General features: G+C 52.2%; 1 protein-coding gene across 3 annotated transcripts; it reads right to left on the bottom strand.

Moving 5' to 3' along the window:
• Nucleotides 1-774: 774 nt before the first annotated feature.
• Cdc42ep4 (CDC42 effector protein 4) lies at nucleotides 775-25,331 on the bottom strand. Of its 3 annotated transcripts, none has more exons than XM_032912873.1 (3): nucleotides 25,188-25,331; nucleotides 2,021-3,587; nucleotides 775-1,948 (listed from the first exon to the last, which is right to left on the bottom strand). In XM_032912873.1, exon 2 carries the CDS (start codon nucleotides 3,481-3,483, stop codon nucleotides 2,431-2,433), a length of 1,053 nt encoding a protein of 350 aa, XP_032768764.1. In that variant the 5' UTR covers nucleotides 3,484-3,587; nucleotides 25,188-25,331; the 3' UTR covers nucleotides 775-1,948; nucleotides 2,021-2,430. The 3 variants fall into 3 exon arrangements, with proteins under 3 accessions (XP_032768764.1, XP_032768766.1, XP_032768765.1); XM_032912875.1 differs by having other exon boundaries at nucleotides 25,108-25,192; XM_032912874.1 differs by lacking the exon at nucleotides 25,188-25,331 and adding an exon at nucleotides 24,224-24,889.
• Between the last annotated feature and the right edge of the window lie 1,477 nt (nucleotides 25,332-26,808).

Genomic DNA, 26,808 nt, shown 5'->3' with positions numbered 1-26,808 from the left:
CCTCTGCCACCAGCTCCACCCACCCTGCAAGGGCAGCAGCCCTTCGACTTTACAGAAAGGCTCAGTGACCAAGACCTCCCTCCCCTGAACTGTTAAGGGGCCAGCAGAATCCCAGAGTCCGTAGGGCCTGCTCAAGCAGAGGGGCTTCCCAGGGAGAGGATGAATGGGAAATCAAGGCAGCAGCCTTGGCAGCATCTGGAGGAGGCTTTGGCCCTCCAAGAGGCCTGAAGGTGGGAGGGCCCCAAGCTGGGAAAGAGAAGCTTCTTTAGCCTTGAGAAGTCAGGAAGTAGTTGACTCTAATGGATCCTCTCTCAATGGTCTACTTGATGACATCTAAAACAACTGAGTTGGGGTGGACAGGAGAGCACCCTCTCAGAGGCAAAAGGGAGGAGATGAAGAAGGGGGGGCACTAGGAAGGGGAGCAACATTTGAAATGTAAATAAATAAAATAGATTTTAAATAAAATCACCTAAGAGAAAGGCCTCTAGGCATGCATGTGTGTGCACTTGTGTGTCTTGAGGTAGAAAGGCCTGCCCACCATGGGCAGCACCATTCTCTATGTCAGCTGCTAGGCTGTATAAAGAGAAAGTGAGCTGAGGTCCAGCATTCAGTTCTTTCTTCTTGACTGTGGATTGGACATCACCAGCTGCTTCAAGCTCCTGTTTTTGCCAGAACTAAGACTACCACCAGCCCCTTCCAATTCTAAACTGAGACACTCCCCCACCCGCAAGATGCACGCACACACACCCAGGAAGAAGAGACAGACGCTAGGAGTGCTAGGAGGAAATTTTAATATTTTCTTACTGCTTTATCAATGTCATGGAAAAAAAATACAAAGTTTAGAGTCTAGAACCAACCAGGTAGATTTAGGAGAGGGGTGTGTGTGTGCTGCTGGCTAGAGACACAGCTCTGCAGTTCTGTCAGTGCCTACCTGCGTAGGAGCACCAGTCAGGAGCCCAGTGAGCATTTCAGGATCAGAATTTGGAGGCCTCTGGAAGCAGAGCAACCCATGGCCAGTCACCATCTGGCCAGACTCTGCTTGTAATTTAGCTTGCTCTCTCCCCAGATTCCCACTGGCTATGCTTGACCAGGGACTGGGTCAGCCTGCTCCCAGCACAGAAAAGTAATGAGCTACCACCTCCCCAGGGCTCAGGTCCCGGCCTCTACCCTTGTTCTGGGTAGAGTTACAGGAGCCGAGCAAAACAGATTTCAGAAAAACAAACAGCCAGGAACTGTGGTGCACACGCGTAACCCCAGCTCCTAGGGAAAGCGAGGCTTGCAGGAGCTTGAGGCTGGCTTGGGCTACAGAGTGAGACTGTACCTCAAAAAGCCAAAACCAAACAAACAAAAACCCACGTTCATTTTCCTGGAATCCAAATCAAATATGGTCCTGTTTTGTTTCGTGTTTTTTGCTAAGCCTGGCCCTTAACCCAAGGAGAGGACACTAACGAGCCAAAGCACACATCACACTGGGATATAATGCATTACTTAAGCATCGTATTCCAGAACTTTCCTCATTCAGCCATTAACAGCTAAGGAGGTGGGGGGTTCAGGGACAAACACTGGGCAGGGCCTGTACACCCCAACTCAGGTCAGATAACAGTCACTCTGCCACCAAGACAGTCGCTCTTCTGGTGGGGGATTCTGACAGTGCTCTATTCAGGTTTAAACATAGCAACAAGGAACAAACGCACCCACGGGCCGAGCTGGCCCCTTTCCTGGTTCTAGTGTTGCTGGGGGGGGGGGGTGGTCCTTCGTGAGACCACAAAAAGCTGTGAGCAGGGCGTTCCTTCTCTGCCCCATCCTGTCCTGGCCCCTGGGAAAGGCTGCATTTAGTGTAATAGTTGAAGCTGTCCCCCAGCTGTAGCTGAACCCCAAAGAGCACCAGGCTTCCCGTGAGGAGGCAAGGGTGGAGGAAGGAGGAGCCCGAATATGTGGGCACCCCTGCCTCCTGCTGCATTAGCTCCCTGGTAGGCACCCCTGCCTCCTGCTGCATTAGCTCCCTGGTGGGCGCCCCTGCCTCCTGCTGCATTAGCTCCCTGGTAGGCACCAGACACGAGGTGAACAAAAGGGAACCAAGTGTCCATGAGGCCACACCTGGGGGCTCTGCCATTGCAGCAGGAACTCAAACTAACATCTGGCATCCATCTGAGGCCAGGCTGGAAGCAAGGGGCCCGGAAGAGAATGGATTCCTGCAGACTCGGCTCTGTCCCAAGCTGGTGCGGGAAGGACGGACAGGTCAGAGTCAGGCCGCCAGGCACCAGTACTCATGCTACTCCCTGGGCACCCCAATCCCTGAGGTCCAGGGTCCACTCCGATGAGGCTTAGCTGCACCTACAAGTAAGGTCAAAGGTCATAGTGAAGGCAGCAGCAGCAGGGAAAAGACGCAGCCCAGAGCTGTGGAAGCTACTTTCAACTTTCTGTCCAGCCTCAAACTCGGATCTCGTCTTCCTCTTCCTCATCCATGAAGGAGAATTCCTTGTCTGGCTGCCTTGGGGGAGCAGCCCCCACCCTGTCTGGGCCTCTGAAAGCTGGGCTGCGCTCCTCAAGGACGCCTGAGGTGTAGCTGGACAGGGAACTGCTGTCCCGTGTGGTATGGCTGCCCACGCTGCGTGCTGAGCTGGGGCTGGGGGCGACCGCTGCCCAGCTGTCATCCTCCAGAGCGTGGTGGGGCAGCATGGAGGCATGGTCCCAGCTGGCCTTGCTTTCCTGCCTCCCTCGAGGAGCTACCTCCAGCATAGGGGGCCCCTGGACAATGCCACCGGGGCCTTCTTTGACACGGTAAATGCCGCTTCCCTTCTCTTCCTCCTCCTCCGAGCCCCACTGGTCCTTGTCCATGATGCTGAGGACATCTCCCAGCATGGAGGGCCCCAGGTCAATGTGGAAGGACAGGATCGACTCAGCATGCTTCAGGCCGTAGCTGACTTTGGGCATGACGGGTAGGTCCATCAGGTCCCCAAAGGCCTGCTCATGAAGGAGTGGGTCAGGTGAGTGGGGCCCTGTGGCCCCGTTCCGATGGGGACTCTTCGGGCTACCATCTCTAGTGTCTGCCTTCTTCACAGGGCTGGATGACAAGCTCTTGGGTAACTTGCTGGAGTCCTTCTCAGTGGCCTCCTTCTCATTGAGCTGAGGCAGGGACATGGCATTCTTGACAAACAGTGATGAGTCCCGCAGGGAGCCCAGCATGTCTCTCTGCTCCCGGTCCCCTCTGGTCACAGACTGTGAACGTTTACTGCCCCGGAACTTCCGGGACAGGAGGCTGAGTTTGGACGATGTGGCCTGTTCATCCAAGGACTCGCCATCAGGTTCGCCCGTCTTGCTAGTGAGGAAGGAGGTGTCCCCAAAGGCATCCCCACCCCGGCCCACATGCATGGTGTGGCGGAAGTCACCCAGTGGGGCACTGATCATCTCCGCTGTGAGGTCCGCGCGTGAGCGGCGCTTTGAGTTCACAGAGCCGGACACCAGCTGTTTGAGAATGGGCATCTTGCTGGCTGTGGGGGGAGCTGGGCACTCCCAAGGCAACAGGCAGGTGTGGGGTCAGATCTCAAGTCCAGCAAGTGCAAAGGGTAGACAGGGCAATCAGAGGGCTGTAAGCAGAGAACAGGAGGCAAAGGGTTAATACAGACCGGTACCCACCAAAAGGTTACTATACCATTTAACCCCTGCTTTCCCATCCAAACTATTGGAAAAAATGATCAACAGTGAGTTCCTAACTTCACCATTTCTTCACCCACGTTGAGGAGACGTGGAGAATATTTATAAGTTGAGCTAGAGTTTGGTACCAGAGACATATTTTCTTTGAAACCTGAGAGGGAAATAATACCCCAGATCCCACCTCCCCTTCCCTGCCTAAGCTGGAACACTGTTTGAACAAACACCTTAATCCGCAGTTATCATCCTAAAGGTACCGAAGCAAGTAGGCTCCAGGCAGCTGATCTGCAGGCAAGCTCCGAGAACTTCCTGTTGTCTAACCTGAATCCCTGTAGAGTTGGACACCTCAGCCTGAGTCAGAGAGAGCGGAATGGGTAGGCCAAGCCCAAACGCTGTCCGTCACTTCTACACATGTGGGCAGCTGGTCAACCTGGCTCTCTGAATCAGAATTGGGATGGACGCGTAGGGACCCACAGGACCAGCTCAGCTCCCTGGCCTTCCAGCCCTTATGGGAGTGTCACATACGTGGAGACTCCTGCCTGAGACATCACTGTGAGGTCCCAAGCTCTGTGTATCACAGGCTTCGTCTCCTGTGCTTTGGGAAGATGAAGTTGGGAAAACCCCTCCCGGTTTATTACTAGGGCTGGATGACTTTATCTTGGGATGTGCAGGACCCTGAGTGACTAACTAGAAATTCTTGCTTTCTTAGCTAAATAAACAAAGGCCACCACCCCCCTCCAAAAAGGATCTCTGACCATAAGTCTACAAATTACACTCTCTTCCCTGCGAACCTCCCAGGATGGTCCCTGTTGATGTCCTCAATGTCACTATCAGCCAGCAACCCTTCCCTTGCTCTCTTGCCCCATTCTTGGGCTTGATACAAGGGTGTCCTCTTCTGACACCCCACCATCCGGTGCCACCAACATCCTCAGCCAGGACAATTTGGCCTCATAGCCAAGGAAAGCCTCATAGCCAAGGCTAGTCCTCCAGGCTACCTGCTTCTCACAGCATCTCCTGGCAGGCACCAGTCACATGGTTCTGTCCCCACCAGCTAGATGCCAATCATCCTGCCAGGCTATGGGCTTCCAGAGGGTTCTAACAGTCTCGGTTCTAAATCCTGGCCAGCGCCATATGTCACACAGCTGGACTTCACTCATTTAAAGCATGGCCAGCCCTCATTCCCGAGTCCCTCAGTATCTCTCCCCGTCTGCCTTCACATCAGCTCCTTTCAGCCCACAGCATAGCTTCTGGGCTCCTGGCTTGACTTCTCTATGACCTCTGACTCTTTCCCTACATTCTGTAATTCCACATCAAACAGCCACCATCCAGTCTGATGACCACCCCCAAGCAATCACCCTGCTGGTCTCAGAGCAAACACCAAAGGGAGCCAGGAAGAACCCCAGGCCAAGTGTCGACTCTTTAGCCTAAAACATAAAAGGGCTGGGGAGATGGCTCCGTGGGTAAAATGTGCGCCACTCAAGTGTGAGGACTGAGTCCCAGATCCCCAGAACCCATGTTAGGCTAAATGAATCTGTTTCCCAGCAGTCCTACAGAGAGAGAATCCTCAGAGGCTTGCAGGCTAGCCTGGCCTCCACCATGGTTAACAAGAGACCCTGTCTGGAACAAGGTGGGGGGCAGTCCTTTAACCTCCAAACGCAGACTGCGGTGTGACGTGTGCTTGTTTTGTTTGTTTTAAATATGTGTTGTGTGGGTCTTTTGCCTACATGTACGTCTGTCACATGCATGCAGTGCCCATGGAGGCCAGAAGAGGGTGTTATATCTCCTGCAACTGGAGTTGCAGCTGTGAGCCACTGTATAGGTCCTGGAAATCAAACTTGGGTCCTCTGGAAGAAAAGCCAGTGCTCTGACCACTGGGCAGTCCCTCCAGCCCCACCCCTAGTTAGAAAGAAAAGAAAAAACCAAAAGAGGAAAAGAAAAAAAAAAGGGAGGGAGGGGGTTGGGGATTTAGCTCAGTGGTAGAGCGCTTGCCTAGCGAACACAAGGCCCTGGGTTCGGGTCCCCAGCTCAAAAAAAAAAAAAAAAAAAAAAGAAAAAAAAAAAAAAAAAAAAAAAAAAAAAAAAGGGAGGGAGGCCTGGCCTCTGTCATCACAATGTGATCCTGGCAATCCCTCTGCTTTCGCTTTCCCTGCTGCCAGTGGTGGGGGGGGGCTCTGGGCTCAGTGTTGGACTCGCGAACGTGATGCTAGACGGATACCAGGCTGCTCGTCCATCTTACGGAGAAGAGAGCACCATCACTCTTCAGTGATGACCAGTCTCAGCTGGGTTCACACCCCAGTGAGCCATGCCAGCCCAGGGCGGGCACCTCTGAAGCTTTCTTCTGATTCTGTGTCCTTAACTAGAGCTCTGCTTGCTGCCCACCAACAATGGAGTACCCTCACTCCCCAGAGGAGGAAGGAACCTTCTGCAGTCTAAAAACAATCGTATTATTCTAGTGTGGCCTGAGGATGCTTGGACCAGTCAAAAATTATTTTTCAATTGGGGGTGGTGTTGGCTGAACATGCGTAGCACCCTGGCCCCTGCACCCCTGAGCCCTGCTGTTAGACACCGACAGCATCCATCCCTACATCCTCCATTCATGACATCCCAAACGGCTGGGCACTCATTCCTACATTTTGTGGGAGGCGAACCTGAGACGTGCTTTCCTAGGGTAAGATCACAGGAAACAGGAAACAGGAATGCGAGGAGGCAGAGGCCAGAGGGGCACGCAAGATCATACCAACTTGTGAAAAGGCTTCACAGTAAATCCAGGGAACCCCTCAGGACCTCGGAAGTTTGCCCATACCGTAGTTTCCTATCTGAAGTGCTCAGTAGAAAGAAAAGGAAGGGGAACCACAGGCTCAGCAGCCCAGGATTCTCCAGAAATGTCCCCAAAGCCACCCAGAGGGACTTACAGTTAGAAGGAAGGAGGAATCCATCATCATCCCCTTAGCGACCCACACCCCCACACTACGTATAAAAATGGGACAGTAGGGACACATAGTGACAATCACTGGCATTCCACATTCAGGCATGCCACCCTAGGCCAGACCTCGTGCCCCTCCCTCTCTGCCTCTTGAAAAACAATGGCAGGTCTACACAATGCCATCCACTTCCTGGGCTCTTGCTCCTGAGGCTGGGTACAGGCTGCATGGCTTACCCATTTTCAATATCCAGCAAGAAAGCTTACATAGAGTCCCCAGTTCTCCCACCACCCATCGGGCTGGATGAGACCAGGCGTCTCAGAGTTTGTGTACCTGTGACACAGAGCACACGGCAGGCCGCGGGCAGGGTCAGTGAAGACTCAGCCAGTAAGTTGTTTGAAGCTGTTGGCTTCAAGAGCCCAAGCAACAGTGAGTCACCTAAGTTTCTGACGGACAAGGGTTTGGGACAGAGGAGATGGTCAGGGACATTAGAGGGTGAGGGTCTTATATCTAGATGGAAGCTAGGCCTGCCAGGAGCTCGCTCGCATTGGAGGCCTCCAGCTCACTGCTGAAAGAGATCTGACCACATGGGCTGTGGCTTTGGGAGGAGTGTTGCTAAACACCGTGAGTCAGCCCTGGGGAAATGCCTAAAACGGGCTGCCTCATGAGGCCAGGTGGACATGCCACCCCAGAGGCCACATCCCACTTTCCCCTAAGGCATTGTCAGCAAGCCCTGCCACCAACCCCCCACACACAGTCCAGACTCTGGACCTGTCACCGCCTTCCCTGGCCCAGATGAACAGTGAACAATACCTTCCCGGATGGGCCAGCAGACTGACACACAGAGCAGACTGCATCAATGTATCCCAATCCAAATGCCCAGGCAGTGGCCTGTCCTTGGCATCTCTGCCTGAGGCTGGAGCCAGAGCTATGCCCTTCTGAGATAGCCAGCCAGCCAGCCAGTCAGGCCTCTCGCTCACCCCAGTCAGTCCACAGAGTTATGCATGCCAAGGGCAACCACACCCAGCTAGTCCTTCCCTGGTTCTTCATCTTGAGACCAGCTCTAGGCAATGTGGCTAAGCAGAAGAGGGCACTGGATGCTGAACACGTGGAAACTCCAGCTGCTAGCTCAGACTGCTTGTAAGTGGTTTCAGTTATCATTCATTCACTTAACTGTGTTATTGTAGGCCCCCATGTTATCCAGATTAGCCCAGCCAGCCCTCTGTGCTTGCAAGGGTTCTCTCTATACCCGAAGATTCAGCCAACCACAGTTAGAAAGCCTTCTACAGGGGTGGGGGTGGGGATTCTACAGCACAGATTCTCCTGTATGATTTATTGTAAGCAAGATAGCTCAGTTCTGTCTACCAACCATTCACACTGTGTTGTGTATACAAGGAACCCAGAGCCTACTTGAGGGCCACAGGAAGACATGTGCAGGCTACACGCAAACCATGCAATTTTTAGACAAAGGACTCTGGGGTAAACATCTGGGATTCGGGTATCTGAAAAGGTCCCAGAAGCAGTCATCATGAATACTGAGGGATGACTGTACTCTTCCAGGTCGTGAAAATAGAACATTACCATTCCTAAGGCACAGCTGACAGCGAGTTGGGGGTGGGGGGGGAGTGGGGTGTAAAGAGGCGATACTGGAGGAGGGTCCTCTGAGGAAGGAGCACTGTGAACCGAGCCCTGAGCAACCAGAAGGCAGCTGTGTCAAACCCTGGCTGACAGAAACCACAGACATTTCTGGGGTGGGAATGTGCTTTTATATTTTAGGGCTAAAACAAAAATCCACAGGGTCAGAGGACAGGCCAGGTAAGAGGTAGGTAGGTAGAGGTGTGTGTGTGTGTGTGTGTGTGTGTGTATTGGAATGTAAACCAACAACCCTGGAAAGTTCTTGGTGGCTGACCTGGAAGCCATGGGGGAGGGGGAAACAGAAATCCAGTCCAGATGCTTTTTTTCTGGAATCTGGGTCAAGGAGGAGGCAAGACATGAGTGTGACTGGGGAGGACACAGAGGGACACATCCTGGGAGTGTTTCAGAGTTGTGGTCAACAGGAGTTGAGGTGTCCCCAATGGCAGACCAAAGGGCAGCCTCCATGGGGACTCCAGGATCCTGTCCCAGAGTCATAACTACCTCTTTCCACAGGGCCAGCACTGTCCCTGCCCCTGGGCAGAACTTAACTTTGTCCAAGTGTCCAGGGCTAATACTTCACATCAGGACAGGAAAACCAGCCCGCCCCAGCCACATCTCTCCCAGAGAAGCTAGCGCTCTGCCTTTTGACAGTAGAGAAAGATCTGGTATTTTCTGGAACACTCACTAGGCTTTGGGAAGCTTTAAAAGAGTTGTGGAGGGCTAGGGGCAGCTGAGGGACAGCAGAGCTATGCGGCTTTGACACACGGCTAGGAGTTCTCTGAGGGGTGTGTGCTGGGATTAGAGGCAGGAAACTGTGGTATGTCTGAAGTCTGCTGTTTATACAAGGAACTTGGGATGTACTGGTTTAAGATCCTCTGCCTGCACAGCCGCAATTCCAAGACATAAGAGCCGGAGCCAGAACCACGAGCGATCATCAGGACTCCCACTTCTCATCCCACGACAAATATCTCTAGAATACCTGGGTAGGGCAAGCAGTCAGGTTTTCTGGGACGGGAATGCCATACTAAGGGACTCAGCCCAGACCACGGGTTGAAGCCATGGTTAATTCTCCAGGTCAGTGTCTAAACCTCCAGCGTGGAGGTGCCACGCAAGAACATCCACCTAAAGTGTCCTCTGTGTATGTGTGGGCACGACTCTTGCTTTGAGACAGTGTCTCACTATGTAGCCCTGACTTCTAGAACTCACTCTGTAGACCAGGCTGGCTTCAAACTCAGAGATCCACCTGCCTCTCCTCTGCTAACCAAGCCTGCACAGGGTTCCTATAGGCTATGTGCAAATTACCAACCATGCAGCCATTAATTTTTAGTTTTTGTCTTTTTTTTTTAAAAAAAAAGATTCACGGGGTTGGGGATTTAGCTCAATGGTAGAGCACTTGCCAAGCACGCGCAAGGCCCTGGGTTCGGTCCCCAGCTCCGAAAAAAAAGAATTAAAAAAAAAAAAAAAAAGATTCACTTATTACATGAATATGAGTGCACCGTTGCTGTCTTCAGACACACCAGAAGAGGGCATCCGATCTCATTACAGATGATTGTGAGCCACCATGTGGTTGCTGGGAATTGAACTCAGGACCTCTGGAAGAGCAGTCCGTGCTCTTAACCACTGAGCCATTTCTCTGGCAGTTTTTGTCTTTTAAGAAAACACAATAGATGGCCAGCCTTCTAAAGCTGTGATTCCCCATCTGTGGACTCAGTCAAAAGAAAAGATCTCAGAGACAGGCGAGGGAGAGAACTCAGGAACAGGTAAAGCATGTGCCGTCTACAAGGATCTGAGTTCAATCCCTGGCGCACACACGTCATGCAGAGATGGGCAAATCCTGGGGGCTCCCCCGGTCAGCCAGCTTAGTGAGCGATCCTATCTTCTCTCACTTAGGGTGGGGGCTGGAGTGATGGCTCAGGAGTTAAGAGCACTGGCTGCGGTTGATTTCTAGCACCCACATAGTGGCTTTGTCACTCTAGTCCCGGGGATTCAGTCCCCTCTTCTGGCCTCTGCAGGCGCCAGGCGTGCATATGGTACATGTACAACTATGCACACAAAACACTCACACATAGAAAAGAAATACCTCTAACAGTAACTTTTTTGAAAGTAACATACAGGACTGGAAGAATAGTTCAATTGGTAAAGCACCTTCAGCCCAACCTAGCAACCGGGGTCCAAGCCCTGTAACCCTAGGAAACATGGGAGGAGAGGACCAACTTCACAGAGCTGTCTTCCCACCTCTACATACTCACCATGACAAGGGCATGCCCCCACCTCCACCCAGGCAACCACCATGTACAGCCGCTAATCTCCAGTCTCTACACACATGCGCAGGCAGACAAAACACCCCCTACCACTATACACACAAATACTGAACACATACAACCCCAACCCCATCTTTATTCCCTGAAACATAATGCAGCTATTTTCATAGCATCCACATCGCACTGGAACATGGGACTTTGGAGACAGTTTAAGGTGCCCCTGGGGATATGCACACGTTACATTATGCTGTCTCATGTAAGGGTCTTGAGCATCTGTGGATTTTGGTGTCCCAAGGGGACCTGGAACCAATCCATTGTAGACACCAAAGGACAGCTGCGATGGCTCTGGTATGTCCTTCCCACATACCAGTGGATTGTCAGCCCATGGGTAGGAGTGGGTGTTGAAATGTGGCACCCTGGGGTCACAGAGATGATCCAACCCAGTGGCCTGGCTGAGGCTTTGGGGACTGGGGGAGCAGTGAGGGATAAGGAGAGGTGACTTGCCAAAGGCCATGGAGTCTGTGAGGGACCCAGGTGGTGCTAGAGCCCAGATCTCCTCTGCCAATTTCAAAGTTTTCCCCAAGTAACACTGCAATTGGATCACTGCCAGGACTGACGTCAGATCTTGTCTCTTCTATCATCTTGCCTAACGTAGGAGCCAGAAAAAAAGGTTAGGAGGAATAAAGGTGTGTGTGGGGGTGGGTGGGGGGTGTTGGGGTGAGGATGGACACATTTCACAAGCCACAGCACCTCATCCCAAGAACTACTTACATCCTAATGACCCCAGGACAGGGGTACCCACAACTGTGGGAGAGCTGAAGAGCTGAGGCAGGGGGACAGCGAGTTCAAGACCTGCCTGGGCTACAGAGTAATTCAGCCACCTCCACAACAGAGCTAGTGGAACTGTGTCAAAGGAGGAGAAGTCCCAAATACTCAGTTATTCATCACCAAAGACTTAACCACAACAGCTGGGAGAGAACCAGATGCTTGGCAGTTAAGGGGAGGGCAGAGAAAATGAGGAAGCATGACGTCCGTGGACTGTCACAAAACCATGACGGGTGGGAGCCGGGTGGGGTGGAGAGTCTGTCCCAAGGCCATACAGTCACAAGGGGAAAGAGGACACGCACTGTCCATCCACTCACAGCCGTCTCAACACCACACAAACATGCATTCATTGAAAAGGACAGAGGGAAACCAAGGGATGAGGCTGGGCTCAATGGAGAAACCGGCTAAGGCTAGGTACGGGGTTCCCTGCCTTTAATCCCAGCACTTGCAGGCAGAGTAAGTGGCTCTGAGTGTGAGGCCAGCCTGGTCTACACAGTGATACATCGTCTTTAGAAAAAGGTTCCCTGGTGGAGGCAGGGTGGGGGTGGGGCTTGCAGAGGTGTGTGTGTGCGAGTGTTCCTGTGTATGTGTGTGTGTGTGTGTACATGTATGTGTGTATATGTGTATGTGTTTATTCTGTGCAGTGTGCACGGCTCACTAGCAGAGGATGACTGAAAGGGGTCAGTTCTCTTCCTCCCACCCACCATGTGTGACCCAGGGATGCAGCTTTCTGAGTTTGCTAGCAGGTACCCCCATCCCCCCACCCTTGATAAACAAGGCTTCTAGGGACCAATCTCAGGTCCTCATCCTTCTGTTTTACAAACTGAACTATTTCCCCTGCTTCTCCTCCCTGAAAGTTCCCTTTAATGTGGTGAAGGTGCTGTTAATAATAATAATAATAAATCCCAAGGCATCAAAGGCTTAAGGAAAAGACTTTAATTTCAAAACAGCTTAAAACTCTCCAGTTGTCAGGGCTCAGCATCTACAAGGACAAGACATCAGCCAGGGCTAGTGGGGCTCTGCGAATCTGCAGGCTTTCCCCACTGACATCTGTCCTTCCTCCCTCTCCCAGGTCACCCCCAAGAGCCATGTTTTATGCTAAGTGTCTGGGAGGTAAGAGTGGACAATCTACAGAATAGAGATCTGGATGCTGGAGAGATGGCTTAGCAGGTTAAGAGCACGGAGGACCTGGGTTCAACTGCCAGCACCCACGTGGCCGTTCACATCTGAGATTTCAGTCCCAGGAGATCTAATGCTCTCTTCTGGGCTCTACATTATGACTGTACTTTCATACCTGCACGCTAAACACCCATACGCATAAAATAAAAGCAAGATAAATCTGTGACTATAGACCCATAGTCCCATGCCAGATTAAATAGACTCATTCCCAGATCTGTATAGATTGACCCCCCACCCCTCCCCCACACACAGAGAACACTAGCAGCTGCTTCCTGGTGCCCAAGCCTTCTTGGCCAAGCAGGTGACTCGTAACAACCACGCCCACACAGCAGAGACTGGCCTTCTGCCAGTGTCACTGGAGCTTTGAGCTGGAGGTCAGCCACCCACGGAACAGTGGGATCCAGTCAACAGACACTCCAGGTAGGTGAAAGCCTGGTTTTTGCTCCACCCGTAGTCCCAGCTTGGCCACCCCAATACTGTGAGCAAAGAGGGAAACCAGGAAAGGGCAGGGGTCACTCAAGGTGATTCCTTCAACTGACCATGCGCAGAAAAATTCTGGCTGCCAACTGTTTGCCTTTACTGGGTACTTGGTGTGTCTAGCACGGAGCTGGGAGAACAGACACGGATCTTCTGTGCCTCAGAGCAGCCATGCAGGAGGCTCTCACGATACATCTATGTCACAGGCAGGGGGTCGATTTGAGGCTCCAGCAGGTTAAATTCCCTCCCTCCTATAGCTTCTGAACTGACTGGAGCCCATCTCTGGCAAACTTTGGCACAGATATTCTTAGAGGGGCTTTAAGGAGGCTGTTATCCTGAAAACGATTGCGACAGAATCCACATCACCAACTCCCTGATTAGAGGTTCATCTCTAGGGACAGCTGAGCTGATGCTTCCCAGAGTCCCACAGAGAGTCCCGAGTCCTACAGAGAAGGCAGTGGAAAGGACCCATGAGTATCCCCTGGGTACTTAGGAATGGGGTCAGCACAAGGCCTAGTTTCAAATCTTTCTCAAGGAAGCCCTGATCCACTGTTGAGTCTCAACCTTTCCAGATCCCAGGGAGAGAGATCAGAATCCTGACCCAAGATGGCTCTTTAATTCTTACATCTGGGCATTTACTGCCCATTTCCCAGAGGCCAGCCAAGTCTGGCCAACAATGCCCAACGCCCAGGCAGGGCACATCCTACTTCCCAGAGATAAACATCCCTTCTTTGACCGCCTATTCCTGGAAGGGAAAGTGACTGAGGCTCCAGACATTACTTGGTGCTTTCCACAGCTGTGCTGGGAAGCATGTCACCTAGGAATCCCTGCTTTTGGGGATGGAGGTATGGGGGTGGGCTGGCAGGATGCTGGAGATGCATGGTAGTAAGTCAGCCAGGGTGGGACCAGAGTGAACGCAGCAAGGAAAAGAGCAGTCAGCCCTCCACACCACAACATCTGCACAATTCCCATTTTCTGCCACTTCCTTACGGGAGATGTGTGTGTAGTGTGTAAATAGTTACAATTTTTATATTTATTAGCCAGGAGGTGCAACAGTGCGTGTCTTTAATCCCAGCACTCAGGGAGGCAGAGGCAGGCAGATCTCAATCAGCCTGGTCTACAGAGTTCCAGGGCGGCCAGGGCTACACGGAGAAAGCCTGTCTCAAAAAAGGTTTTATATTATTTGTTTACATGTATGTGTCTGTATGCAATTAGTGCAGGAGCCCGGACACTGAAGTTACAGGCAGTTTCAAGATACCTGATGGGGGTAATAGGAACTGAACTTGGGTTCACCACGAGATAAGCAAGAGCTTCTAACCCCTGGGTTATTAAATATTCCACACCTGATGTCCAGGACAATGGCCCATGGTTTCACGTGACTGCTGAGATATTAAACACCTCATCCCGGAGCCTGGGAAGGCGGCTCAGTCAGCAAAGGACTCACTATGCAAGCCTGAGGTCCTGAGTTCAGATCTGCTAGCACCTAGATAAATAGCCCAGCAGAGTAGCACATGGGTGTAATCCCAGGGCCAGGGAGTAAAGTTCCCTGTGTCAAATGGGTGAGCTCCAGGTTCAGGGAGACACCCTGTCTCAAAAGATAAAGCGAAGGACGGGAAAGATGGTGGAGGTAAGAGGACCTATGTTCAGTTTTCAGCAACCCTATTAGCAGCTCACCTCCCAGCTCCAGGGGATTCAATGTCTCTGGCATCCATGGGCACAAGCACTATGCAGGTACACGTACACACGTACACATGTACACATGTACACACGTACACACACACACACACACACACACACACACACACACACACACACAAAGTGTAAGGAAGCATACCCCTTCTACGGCGCAGTACAGACTTTGAGATTTCCTCCTCATCACACAGACAGGATTTTGCATTGCAGATGGGGAATAAAGGCAGCCATTGTTCCTTCTGGGACCGAAGGCACCTCATGCGCTGGTAAATCACACGCCATGCCAAATGCCATCCCAACACCCCGAGTCTCCATCCAGCCAGTCTGTCACAAATGTTTTATTCTTTCATTAAGACTCTATAACCTCTTATTTTTCTGTAAATATGCCAGTTTGTAATCATTTCTGTAAGACTGGAGGGAAAAATCACTTCTGTTTCCCACTGCCATTCAGTTTTGAGGAGGCCCTGCCGTGTTACAGTCCTAGCAACACAAAGTGTCTAATCTTAGGCACCTGCCTGCCTCTCCCTGTGTCTGCCTCTCCGAGTGTGTGTGTGTGTGTGTGTGTGTGTGTGTGTGTGTGTGTGTGTGTACATGCATGTGTGCACTCAGGGTGGGGTGGGGGAGTGTCAAGACAGTGTTTCTTTTCTCTGTGTAGTCCTGGCTGTCCTGGAACTCACTCTGTAGATCAGGCTGGCTTTGGACTCAGAGATCTCCTACCTCTGCCTCCCTAGTGCTGGGAATAAAGACGTGTACTGCTGCTACCACCTGGCTTCCGTTTCCTCTTTGAGACAGGGTCTTGCTACGTAGCCCTGACTGACCTGGAACTCCTACAGACAGGGCTGGCCTCAAACTTTCATTTCACTCTTTTGCCTCTGCTCCCAACTGCTGATATGACAAGGGATGCGCGCCAGGCTTCCACTGAACTGAAAGTCCAAAACACAAACATCACCTCTCCTCCTGAACCTGTACTGTGCGTTTCTTTGATTACTAAGTATGAGTGTTTTTAAAAAAACGTATTATTGAGGGGTCGGAGAGATGGCTCAGTGGTTAAGAGCACTGACTGCTCTTCCAGAGGTCCCGAGTTCAATTCCCAGCAACAACATGGTGGCTCACAACCAACTGTGATGGGATCTGATGCCCTCTTCTGGTGTGTCTGTAGACAACATACTTACATAAAACAAGTAAATAAATCTTTAAGAAACGTGTCATTGTCACGCATACCTACGCTCTTGGAAACCACTTGATGAAGCTTTCGCCCAGTCCTCTATTGGCAGGAGGGGCTTCCCATTTTCCAATAGACTTGCTTGATATCTTCAAATCCTAGTGCTAGTCTGCAAATATTTTGGCAAATTTGGCATATGCCTGTTTACATTATGGTGATTCACATTTTGCCAAGTGCCTCATTTGTATGTGGCCCAAGCTGCTTTCTGTCTCTGGCTTTTATCTCGCCAATCAAAGACTTCTAGTCCCCAAGTCTGGCGAACATGGGCTGGGGGTGGGGGTGCGGATGCTAAAAGCATGGGAAAATGCAGGGCAAAGTACTCACAGGAAAACAAAAGAAAAACCCCAAAAGAAATACAGCAAAGTGCAGCTGTTTGTGCCCTCTACCACTGAGTCACTAAAAGGGGGACAACAAAGGCCAGTAACATGTGACCCCAACTACTCAGTGTGAGGCTGGAGGATCCCAGGTCAAGATAGTCTCGTTTATGTGGTAAATGCAAGGTAAAACCTAGGCAATGCAGCCAAGAGCCTCTTTCAACATTAAGTTAGTGCTGGACCGCTCACCTAGCAGTGCTAGGCCCTAGATTTTGATCCCCCGTAACAAAGACACACGAAATAGTATTATATAACACATAAATATAACATGGTAGCACAATGGCTTGGGGGTTCCCGCCTGCAGTCTCAGCACAGGAGGACTAAGGCAGAATTGACTACACAGTAAGTTCTGGGCTAGCCTGAGCTACAGGGCAGGATGTTGCCTACTAGTTCGTTTGTTTGGTTTTTTTTTTTTTTTGTTTTTTTGTTTTCAAGCTGAGGACCGAACAGGGGCCTTGAGCTTGCAGGCAAGCGCTCTACCACTGAGCTAAATCCCCAACCCCTCCTTTTTTTTTTTTTGGAGCTGGGGACCGAACCCAGGGCCTTGCGCTTCCTAGGCAAGCGCTCTACCACTGAGCTAAATCCCCAACCCCGCCTCCTTTGTTTTTTAAACCCGCTTGTGTTTGCAGATCTTCATGACTTAGTCTCAGCTTGGTTCTGAATGGTGAGTTCCAGGCCAGCCAGAGTTAAAAAGTGAGATCTCATCTCAAACGACAACAATAAAAACTAATACAACAAAACAAAAAAACAAACAGGTCTGGAGAAATAAGAGCATGGGGGGGGGGTTGGGGATTTAGCTCAGTGGTAGAGCGCTTGCCTAGCAAGCAGAAGGCCCCTGGGTTCGGGTCCCCAGCTCAAAAAAAGAAAAAAAAAAAAAAAAAAGAGCATGGGGGTCAGTTCCCAGCACCCACACTGTAGCTCACAGCCATCTGTAACCCCTGCTCTAAGGGGATCTGATGCCCTCTTCAGGCTACCTTAGGCACTGCACACACACGGTGCATATGTGTAGGCAAAACACGCATACTCATAAAACGACAAAACTAGGGAAAAAAAAATATCAGCAACAAAGACCAACAATTTTCTTGAACTCTTCTAAGAACCAGCCTTGTAAAATGGGCGGAAAGCAACCAAAGATGCCTTTACTACTATGAACGCCTTCCTGATCCTGCACAGCTGTGGCTGGCTTTCTGTTCCCTGTTCTGCTTCGACCTGGATTCCCACCAGGCAGAAGAGGGTTTGAGTATCCAGCAGTAAGAGCCCAAGTGTATTTCTTCCCCCTGAAGTCATCCTGGTTGTTCTGATCCATTTACTCGTTCATGTGTATCTCGGAATAGGGACATCATCCACTGCTCATCCCAGCCCTCAGAAGGCTGAGGCAGGAGGATTCCAAGTTCCAGTCCAGCTTGGGTTAAAAACAAGAGCCTACCTCAAAAGACAAGAGAAGGGGAGAGAAGATCCTGTCTTGTGTTCCTGTATGGGACACTACAGCAGACATGAAGTACACTGGCTTGTGCCTGGCATCCACAGTGACACCCTAAACCTAGTTACCCATCTGGCTGCCACCAGCCAGGAGGGGCCACCAAGTGCTCAAGTTGTGGCTAGTGTGACTTGGGAAACATATTTTTCCCCTAGTTCAAAGTATTTTAAATTTTAAACAGGGTATTTGGTTCCTTTACAGGAAAACTTCAGCGGGTTGGGAAAACCTGAGCGTGTGACTGTAAATTTTATGAAATCCAAACATTGATCAAATATTTATAAAGTTTGGCATCAAGACTATAGTGTTATTAGTGTGAGACATATGACGGATGCTGAAGATTTTGTATCTTAAAGAATATAAAATACACCATAGGTAATTTCTGTACTTTTACTCATGTACTTATTTGAGATGGGGTCTTACTAGGTAACTATGGCTGGCCCGGAACATACTATGTAGACCAGGTTGGCCTTGAACTCACCAGAGGTTAGCCTGCCTCGACCTCCCAAGTGCTAGGATTAAAGGCGCATACCTCTCCGTTTTCGTCCACTTATCTTTAGTGTGTGGGTTTGTGTTGCATGTGTGTGTCTACGTGTGTTGAGTGTGTGTGTTTGCGTGCACCTGTGCATACACACATGCCCACAGGGACCAGAAGAGGGAGTTAGATTCCCCTGGGGCTAATATTACAGCCACTGATGCCATGGGTGCTGGCAATCAACCCGAGCTCCTCTGAAAGAGCAGCAGGCACTGCTGAGCCTGTCCCAATCCCCTCCACTGACAAAGGTCAACACTTTTGTGGGAAAGGCAATATTTTGGGTGTACTGAGTAAATATAAAAATTCACCTTTAAAAAAGAAAAGACTATTAGGAAAGTTAACGTTAAACTGGGCATTGGTGAGGCACACCAGCACCCGGCACTGTGAGCTGGAGGTCAGCCTGGTCCACAGAGTAGGTTCCAGAGCTACACAAGGAACCCTGTCTCCGAAGCCCAAAACCAAACAGAAAGCTTATAGAAGAGCTAAAGTTATGTGCATGACTGGCCGTATATTCCTTTATCGGGGCAAGTGGGAATCAGAACTGGACCCGGAAGCCAGGCGTCACACGTGCTAAGCCTGTGTCCCAGCACTGAGTCACCCTCAGCACCCAGCATTAAACTATTAACAGCACTGTCCTATGGCTACTGCTATCAACTGTCACCTTCTCCAGTGGAGTCACTGACAGCCTCCAGTATCTCCACTCTACAAAGATTCCTGCCTCCACCAGTGCTGGGAGCACTGGCATTATGGGTGAGTGCTACCACACCCCCACTCAAATTCGCAATCCTCAAAAGTGTCTAAGAATATACAGTTCAATGCCTGAGTCAGGCTGACAAGTGGGGAAACACAATATGGCTAGGTAATCAATCCCATAGTTGCAGAAAAAGAGGGAGTGCAGTTGACTTTGGAATCAGGACTGGTCTGGAAAGACATCTCCCAAAGTTGGTCCTGGCAACTGGCATCTAGGACGAGAAGCTCCCTAGCCTCAGGGAGAGGGCCAGACTGGCGGTCCTCTCACCAGGCCACAGTCGTAAGAAGTCTGAAGCAGAGCAGACACTCACTCCAGGTCCTAGATGCTGCGTTCTCGATAAATGACTTTTTACTGAAGGTTCTCCTGCCGAGTGTCTGACAGTTTTTATCTTAGGTCCTTTGCCCAACAATACCAAATACCACGGATCAACACCGCAGTCTCCATCTTGAAGCTGGAGAGCCCAGGAGTCGCCCAGGCCACACAGCTCCTAAGGACAGAGCTGAGAGAAGAATCTCGATGAGCTTGATTCAGAACTCTGAGTGTTTCCACCCTTGTGTAAAGTACATCAGGGTGGTAAGGGACTCATCAATCCTTGAAGGAGCCAGACACGCACAGGAAGACCACAGCTTCATAGACCGTTTTCTTTTTAAAGATGTCCCCAAGACCGACGAGACGGCTCACCTCTGTAAAGGCCCTGGTCACAAAGCTTGACAGCCTGGGTTCAGCCTGCTGAACCACACGGTGGAAGGAGAGAAGGGAACACACCAAGGTGGTGTGTGTGTGTGTGTGTGTGTGTGTGTGTGTGTGTGTGTGTGTGTAAAAGAACTATTTTGAAATATCTCTGAAGCTAGAGAGTGCACTAAGAGTATCCACTGCTCTTGTGCAGAGGATCGGAGCTCTGTTCCCAGCATGCACAAGGAGGCTCACAACTGTCTCTAACTCCAGTTCCAAGGAACCTGGCTCCAGCTGAAGGCAGTTCACACACATGGTGAACAGTCATACATGCAGGCTCACACCGATACACATATATAAAAATAAATAAATATTTTTAAAGATCCCCCCAGTCTAGGTATTCCATTTTCTACCAGAGAATTGATTAATTCCAGGAAGCAGACGGTGGAGTGGGGGGAATGCATCCTTCTGGGAGCCATGAGAGCTGGGAATTACCTCAATCTCGGCTCAGTGTCCATCTCTAACCTTAGTCAGAACCCTCTGACTTGAACCAGGGAAGGAAGCCAGCAGAAGGGTGAAGGAAAAGGTTTCCCTCACCCATGGCCTGCCTGCAAGGGAAGAGAAAGGAGCCGGGGCCTGGGAGAGACCGGAAACAACAATTGACGGAGGAGCGGGATGAGAAGAACTAATGACCCAAGGACATCCGGGAGCTTCACTTGTTTACAGGGCCCTTCCTGGAACGTGGGCCTCCAGGAGTCGGCTGCCCAGCACCAGCCACCACAGGTGACGGGCGAGGGTGCCTAGCAGGACAGGCTTCTCAGGCCTGGAAGTGGCCCTGCTGCTGGTCAGCAGGGCTTCTGCTCCTGGTCTTGAATCAGAAGGAAGCGGACGCACTGGAAACCAGATCCATCCGTGAGGCCTGGCTTAGTTTCACTTTGCTTCTAGGAACCACTCCTTAGCTGAGAGGCAGACACAAGGTACTCGGGGCTCCAGAGAAAGCCCTTAAGCAGAGCTTCCATCCTGGCTTTGGAATAAAGGGGTTAAGAGCCAGAGTCCCCAGATCACAATCTGGCCCACCACATTGAGCTTGCTAGCTATCTCTGCCTCAGTTTCCCCATTGCTTTCAAAGCCGTCTACATTGATTGAGGTGAGGATGTAAGCTTACACACGCTTACACACACAGTCCTCTGCACAACACTGCAAGAGGTGGCACTGAACAGATATGAAGGTAGCCCTGAGATGTGCGCTCAGCTGGTTCACCACATCTACAGAGCATGCACAGTGAGTGGCACTCGGCTAATTTCAAACAGGATCCAAGGGCAACCTTGAATGTACCTTACCCCATAGACTCCAGGGCAGTGCATAATGCTGTCCCCTGAAGCCAAGGTACAGAGTCTGTGCTAGCTCGGCACAGCCACCCTGCAGTGGTGGCTGCTCATAAGGCAGCTCGGCCTGGGGCTTTCTTCTCCTTCACCTTTGACCTTTAGTGATGAAGGATGGAGAGGGCCAGCTCTTCTCAAACAGGACTTAAGCTCCTTCCTATCTCAGTTCAATAAGGATGGTGAGAAGCAACACTCTCACTCTTCCCCAGGATAAGGGTGAGGAAGAGACACGGCTGAGATGACCCTGGGCGCTACCTCAAAGGAGACAGGTGTGCCAGGCTCCTGGTATGAAGGGCCTGCTCCTTTGTAACCCCCGATCCGCTCAGGAGACTTCCACACTGGGTACCAGTGGCCTCTCTGCTCCTAAGCTCTCCCTCTCTACCACTGATAAAACTTTAAACTCCACAGACAGAGCGGGAGGGCCCCCTCTCTGGCACTTCAGGGCCTGAACAACATTCTGAAGAAAGGAGAGGGTCCTAACAGAATGGGAGTTTCGGGGTGTGCATGAGTGCGCTCGCACTCGCATCCATGTACACGCCCGCAGAACAGAGGAAAAGATGGGGACGGGGTGAGGTGCCGACGTCAGATCTAGCTTCTTGACACATCTAGGAAGATCAAAACCTGGAGTCTCCGGGCCATTCAGCTACTGAATAAAGACAGGTGAAAGGAGAGCCCAGGGATGGCAGGGAGCTGGGGAGGCTTCAGTTGGTATTGCCTACCACCCTCAGAACCAAGGCAGGGCATGGCAACCCAAGCAGCTGTGACTGAACACCAAGACATACCAGGGTCTCTCGCCCTGCCTGGCTCTGGGATTAAGGGCAGAGGTATGCACACATGATACCCTCAAACTGTTCCCACCTCAGACCAAAAAGGGAGCACCTACTTCAGCTTGAAAAGGTCAGGTAGAGACCACCAGTCGCTAGAGGAGCTCCACGTTCCCCACCCCAAGCAGGAGTGGCATGCTAGCAGCGTGTGGGGCACAGGGAAGGGCTCTAGTGTTCCTCAGCTGGAAGGAAGCCCCAGGCTCCAGGAGGCCCACTTTAAGCTGGGGCTTCACCAGTATCAGGAGTATGAATGTGGGCCACTAATGGCTGAACTTTCCCCACTAGGCAGGGCTACTTTTAGTCACACTCTCCTGTCCCTCCCTCAGTGACTGTCCCAGGCCCTGCTCAAGGATAGCTGAGTGTCCCAGAGGCACTTCAGAAGTATTAGCTGGAGTCAGCTGTCAAGGGACTTCTGCTAAACTATCACTTGAGGTGTGCCCTGGCTCTAGGACCTGGTCCTTTCCTCCAAGGCTGGGGAGAAGCTTCTAGTCCTTAGGTCAGAAGACCTAACCATAGCTCAGGTCCATGCTCAACTGCCAGGGTGAGATTGCTCAACCGCTCTCTCCACTCCCCAGCCTTATCGCTGGCATCAACCCAACTCCTCTGTTCTTCTGAGGGACAGATTCTCCCTCCCCCGTCAGGAGCAAGCGCCTAAGTGTCTGTGGGGCTGGGGCTGTGGGATGGATGTCCCAAACAGAACAGCTGGAGTGGCTACTCCGAGGCTATCCAGGATGCTGGCTTGCAGACCCTCCTCCTCTGCCCATTCCATCCAAACTTCAAGGGAAGGGGGAGGCAGGGATAAAGGGAAAGAGGAAGAGAAGGAGACACCAACATCAAACACCATGCCTGCCACAGCTGGGCACAGCCTGTCCCGGCCATAGAAATCATTTTGGGGAGCGAGAGGGAGTGTTCCTGAACCACAAGCAACCCAGGCTCTCCTGGAAAAGGCTCTGAAAAGAGGGTGTAGGATCCCTCAGGTCAGTAAGAGACCACCCCTGGGACCACTGCTTTATGGAGGAAAACCCTCCCTTTGCTTGAGACTTCCTGCTGGGAAGCTTGGATTGTCAGTTTCAAAAAGGTGGTTGGGCGCGCAATCGTTGGTGAGAGCGGGCACGTGTAAGCCACAAACTGAAGGGGGAGAGGAGGGTTCAGAAAAGGAGGGAGACTGAACCCCAGAAAATGGAAGCAATGTTCAAAGGAACAGCATGAGCGTACAGACAGAGCACGAGCAGTCCAACCTCAAGTAAGCAAGAGCTCCTGTGAACCCTGAGAAGTTAACCAGAGGGGCCCAGACAACCCCAAATTGAGATTGTTTGGGAGCAGGCTCGCTTTAGCATCTAGCTCCTTGAAGCCTGTGCTAAGATGGATCACCAGGAGCCCTGTGAAGTTCCCCTCCTGTATCTCCCAAGGTTCCACACAGTGGGAAATAGTTGAGGGGCAAAGTCCCTGCTCGCAGAGGAGATAAACCATATTAATCAGTAGTCACATACAGGCAGCTGATCAGAGCTGGTAGCACATGGTCCTCCCACACTCCGCACCGTAGCAGCTCCCCAACATGGATAGGAGCTTCCAGGACTCAAGTGGATGCCCCATTATGGCCACGGCCCTCGGGTTGCCCAGAGGCCTGGCTCTGCTCCAGCACAGCTCCCCCCCACAACCCCCACCCCCAAGTTCTGGGAGAAACCCGTAGCTGAGTTTCCCCACGCTGTGGGCCCTGTTCTTTGTTCTTTAAAATTCACTCCATCCCCAGTGGTGGTCCCCTCCTCCAGCCTGGCCTCAGAAAGGGGCGGGAGAGCTGCTGCAGGCGTTGCGGGAAACCCAGACCGGGCAAAGAAGTTGCAAGGGAGAGGCCCCCTGCCAGGGGCCTCTCATTGTTTATGCTCCCCAGATCTTTGGTCCAGATGGTTGCTGGGGGTAAGGATGAAAAGTACCCCAACCGCTCCAGCGAGAATAGACAAGAGGTTTCAAAGTAAAGACACCCACAAGGGCTCTTTCCTCATTCAACTGCTCAACTACCTAGGCAAAAAAAAAAAAAAAAAAAAAGGGAGCTGTCGGCCCAGGGAGGGACGTGGGAGCCGGTCAGATTGCAAGAGGTGAGACTGTTGGAGGGGGGAGAAGTTCCCAGCCAAGAAGAAAAGAGAAAGCATTGTATTTCCTTTTCATTCTCCCTGGGAGAAAAAGAAAACTTCCGAAGCCCAGGCAGCAGTATTTCATTGGGCAAACACAAGGAACCTGGTTTGAGTTAACAGAGAGGGAGCGCCCCTCCCCCCTCAGGCACACACGCAAGTCCTACGGTCTTCTCCCAGGAAGCTCAACCGCCATCCACCCCGCCGGTTTGGGACACTCACCCACAGCAACCAGGGGACCCCAACGGGCAGAGGCAGCTCCAACAGGCGACGCCACAGACACAGAAGGGCAGATCTGTTCCTCCGGCTGGGGGCGCTCCAGGAATGGGGAGGAGCCAGAGACCAGGATCTCAGCTTCAACGTCCCAAGCGAGCGGTTAAATCATTAACCAACCGCTACCTACTCGCCCCTGAACAAGCCTCGAGCACCACGCTCCGGGCGTAGCGGGCGCGGGCGCAGGTCGCCCCGCGTAAAGCCTCGTACCAGGTTTCAAAGGGACAGCCAGCTCGGCCCAGCCCCACCCCGGCCGACAAGAGCCTGCGCCTCTTGCGGCCTTGGCCTCCAAGTCTTCCGAGGGAGGCGGGCGGGGCGGGAGAGGGAAGGGCTCGGGCGGGCGGGGAGTATTTGCTCGTTAGGCGATTGCCTTCCAGCCGGCTCCTGCCCTCCTTTCTCCCGGGCCGAGCGACACCGGGTGGCGCGCGCCTACTGCAGTGTGTGTACGAGCGGGAGAGCACGCGTACACCCCTTTGCCACTACAGACGAACTCAGCTGTTGTTCACGGAGAAGTCTGTGCGCACACGCCCCCCTCGGGGCGACCGCCGAGACGATTGTGTGCCTGCCCACGGCAACACACCCCATTCCTGCGCGAGGGGGTGGACCTTTAAAACCTGCCCACTCACCCCACCCCGAGCAGCTCTCGTGGCCAGATCCGGGAGTCCTGGCGACGCTGAGCCCTGTTGTTACCCCCTCCTCCGCAAACGATTTTCTGGGACACGGTATGTGGCTCTGGGTCTGGTCCCAGTCTACCTACGCTGGGTACAGAGAGGTGTATGTGTGTGTGCGCCCTGCTCTAGGGTCCTCGTCCTCCCGATCCCCGGTTATTCTACCTTCTCCACGTCACCAGGGGTCTCGAGCCTACCCAGGCCTCACGCGGCCGCAGGGCCACAAACGGATGCTCTTCGCCTACCTCGGCCCCCAGCTCCCCGAGCACGGACCAGGTGCGGCTGTGCGCTCCCCTCAGTGTGCTTGGCGCCTCGGCAAGGCTGGCGACCCATGGCAGCGCCGGCGTTTGTTTCCTCTGGCTCCCGGGGCTCCGAGTGTGCTAGAAGCTGGGACACTCCCCTCCCAGGCTCCTCCCAGCCCTCCCTCCCACACCCCTCCGCGCTGATGTCACTTCGCCGCAGCAGCCAATGGCTGTCACGGAACTCAGTCCGGCTGCTCGGCCTCCCAGGTTCAAATCTAAAAGCCCGAGACGCCCCTACAAGCTCTTGTGAAGGTGGACAGAGCAGGTCCCGTTTCTAGGAGTTGCGCCCCCACGGCCCCCAGTGCTCTACGGCGGAACCCGACCCAGGGTCCGCAGAAACAGGAGCGCATCTCCTCCCCAGGGCCCAAGGGGAAGCTCTTTCTAGGCTCTTCAGTTTTGAACAATGGTAAGAAAACAACTTCCTCCAGGATCAGTTACTTCTGGACCAGGGACTCTGGGGGCACGAGCAGGAGCTTGGGCTCCGTGGATTCCGTCCTCGTCTGGAGCGCGGGAGAAGCAGGTCCTCCGGAGTCCATACCCGGACTGGACAGTGGAGAGGCTTTTCAGCAAGGTGACCTGGCTTTGATCGCTCTGTCTGGTGACCACGGGCTCTTAAGCACCGCCCCAGGAGACCTCCTGGAATTAACTCCCGTGTTCTTAGGCCGGATACTTGGAACAGCAACTATTGCGGAGCTCTCTTTGTGGAGGAAGCCCCAGCTATGAATGACCATTAAAAGAAATAAAAGCCGGCGGTGAAATAGTCAAGAGGAAACGGAGCCAGGCCGAAGTGAAAGTTCCCTAAGTACTTAAAGGAAGCGGGCGTGGAGTTGGTGTAGGCCGCGGACCCAGCCTCCTTTCCTCAGCGTTGCCTCTCGGTCTCTCAGCTCCTTCACTGTCCTCTGGAAAACCTGTCTCTCAGGATCTCACCTCCCCGCAACCCCGGTCTATCCACAAAGACAACTGTCCATGCTTTGTGAAAATCAAATCTAAAAGTTTAGTGCCTAGTCTAGGGGTCTAGCTCTTGCTGCGGAGCATGAGGCTAGCTCACACTGCGTTCAAATCCAGCACCACCAACAACCAAAAGAGATGTCAAATTAGTGAAACTAAAAAACGGGGTCCACAGCAACTTGGGACGGAGATATCCCTGGGGTTCTGACCCTGATTGGGTTACCACAGGGAACCTATACCACCTCCCCTTAGTCTGACCGCCCTTGTGTGGGTCCCTGGCCCAACTTCACCTGGAGGTTGTCAAGACGAAGGAGAAACCTGGTTCAGAATAGAGAGCAGTGTTAGAGTCAGGGCTGTGGGTCAGAGGTGGCTGTAACAGGGCGCTAGGACAAACCAGTTGGAGAGACTTGGGTTGCTTCCGGCTTAAACCTTCAACTCTACCCCTCTCTGGCCCACAAGCCTTCACATCTCTAAAATGGGTACAGCACCTGTTGTCATTCCTTCTAGGCTCCGCAGTTACCTGGCAACAGCCAGATGTGCCTCACTCACTAAAAGTAGTCTTCACTCTCGTTCTTCCTCCCTCCCTTCCCTCTCTCTCCCTTCTCTCTCTCCCTTC

This window comes from Rattus rattus, chromosome 9, assembly GCF_011064425.1.
Source record: "Rattus rattus isolate New Zealand chromosome 9, Rrattus_CSIRO_v1, whole genome shotgun sequence".
Classification (NCBI taxonomy): Eukaryota; Metazoa; Chordata; class Mammalia; order Rodentia; family Muridae; genus Rattus; species Rattus rattus.
This window is presented reverse-complemented; position numbering and strand designations above follow the sequence as displayed.

Bases quoted from the DNA above. Each gene is read 5' to 3' on its own strand.
- Cdc42ep4 (XM_032912873.1), bottom strand. From the start codon at position 3,483: ATGCCCATTCTCAAACAGCTGGTGTCCGGCTCTGTGAACTCAAAGCGC.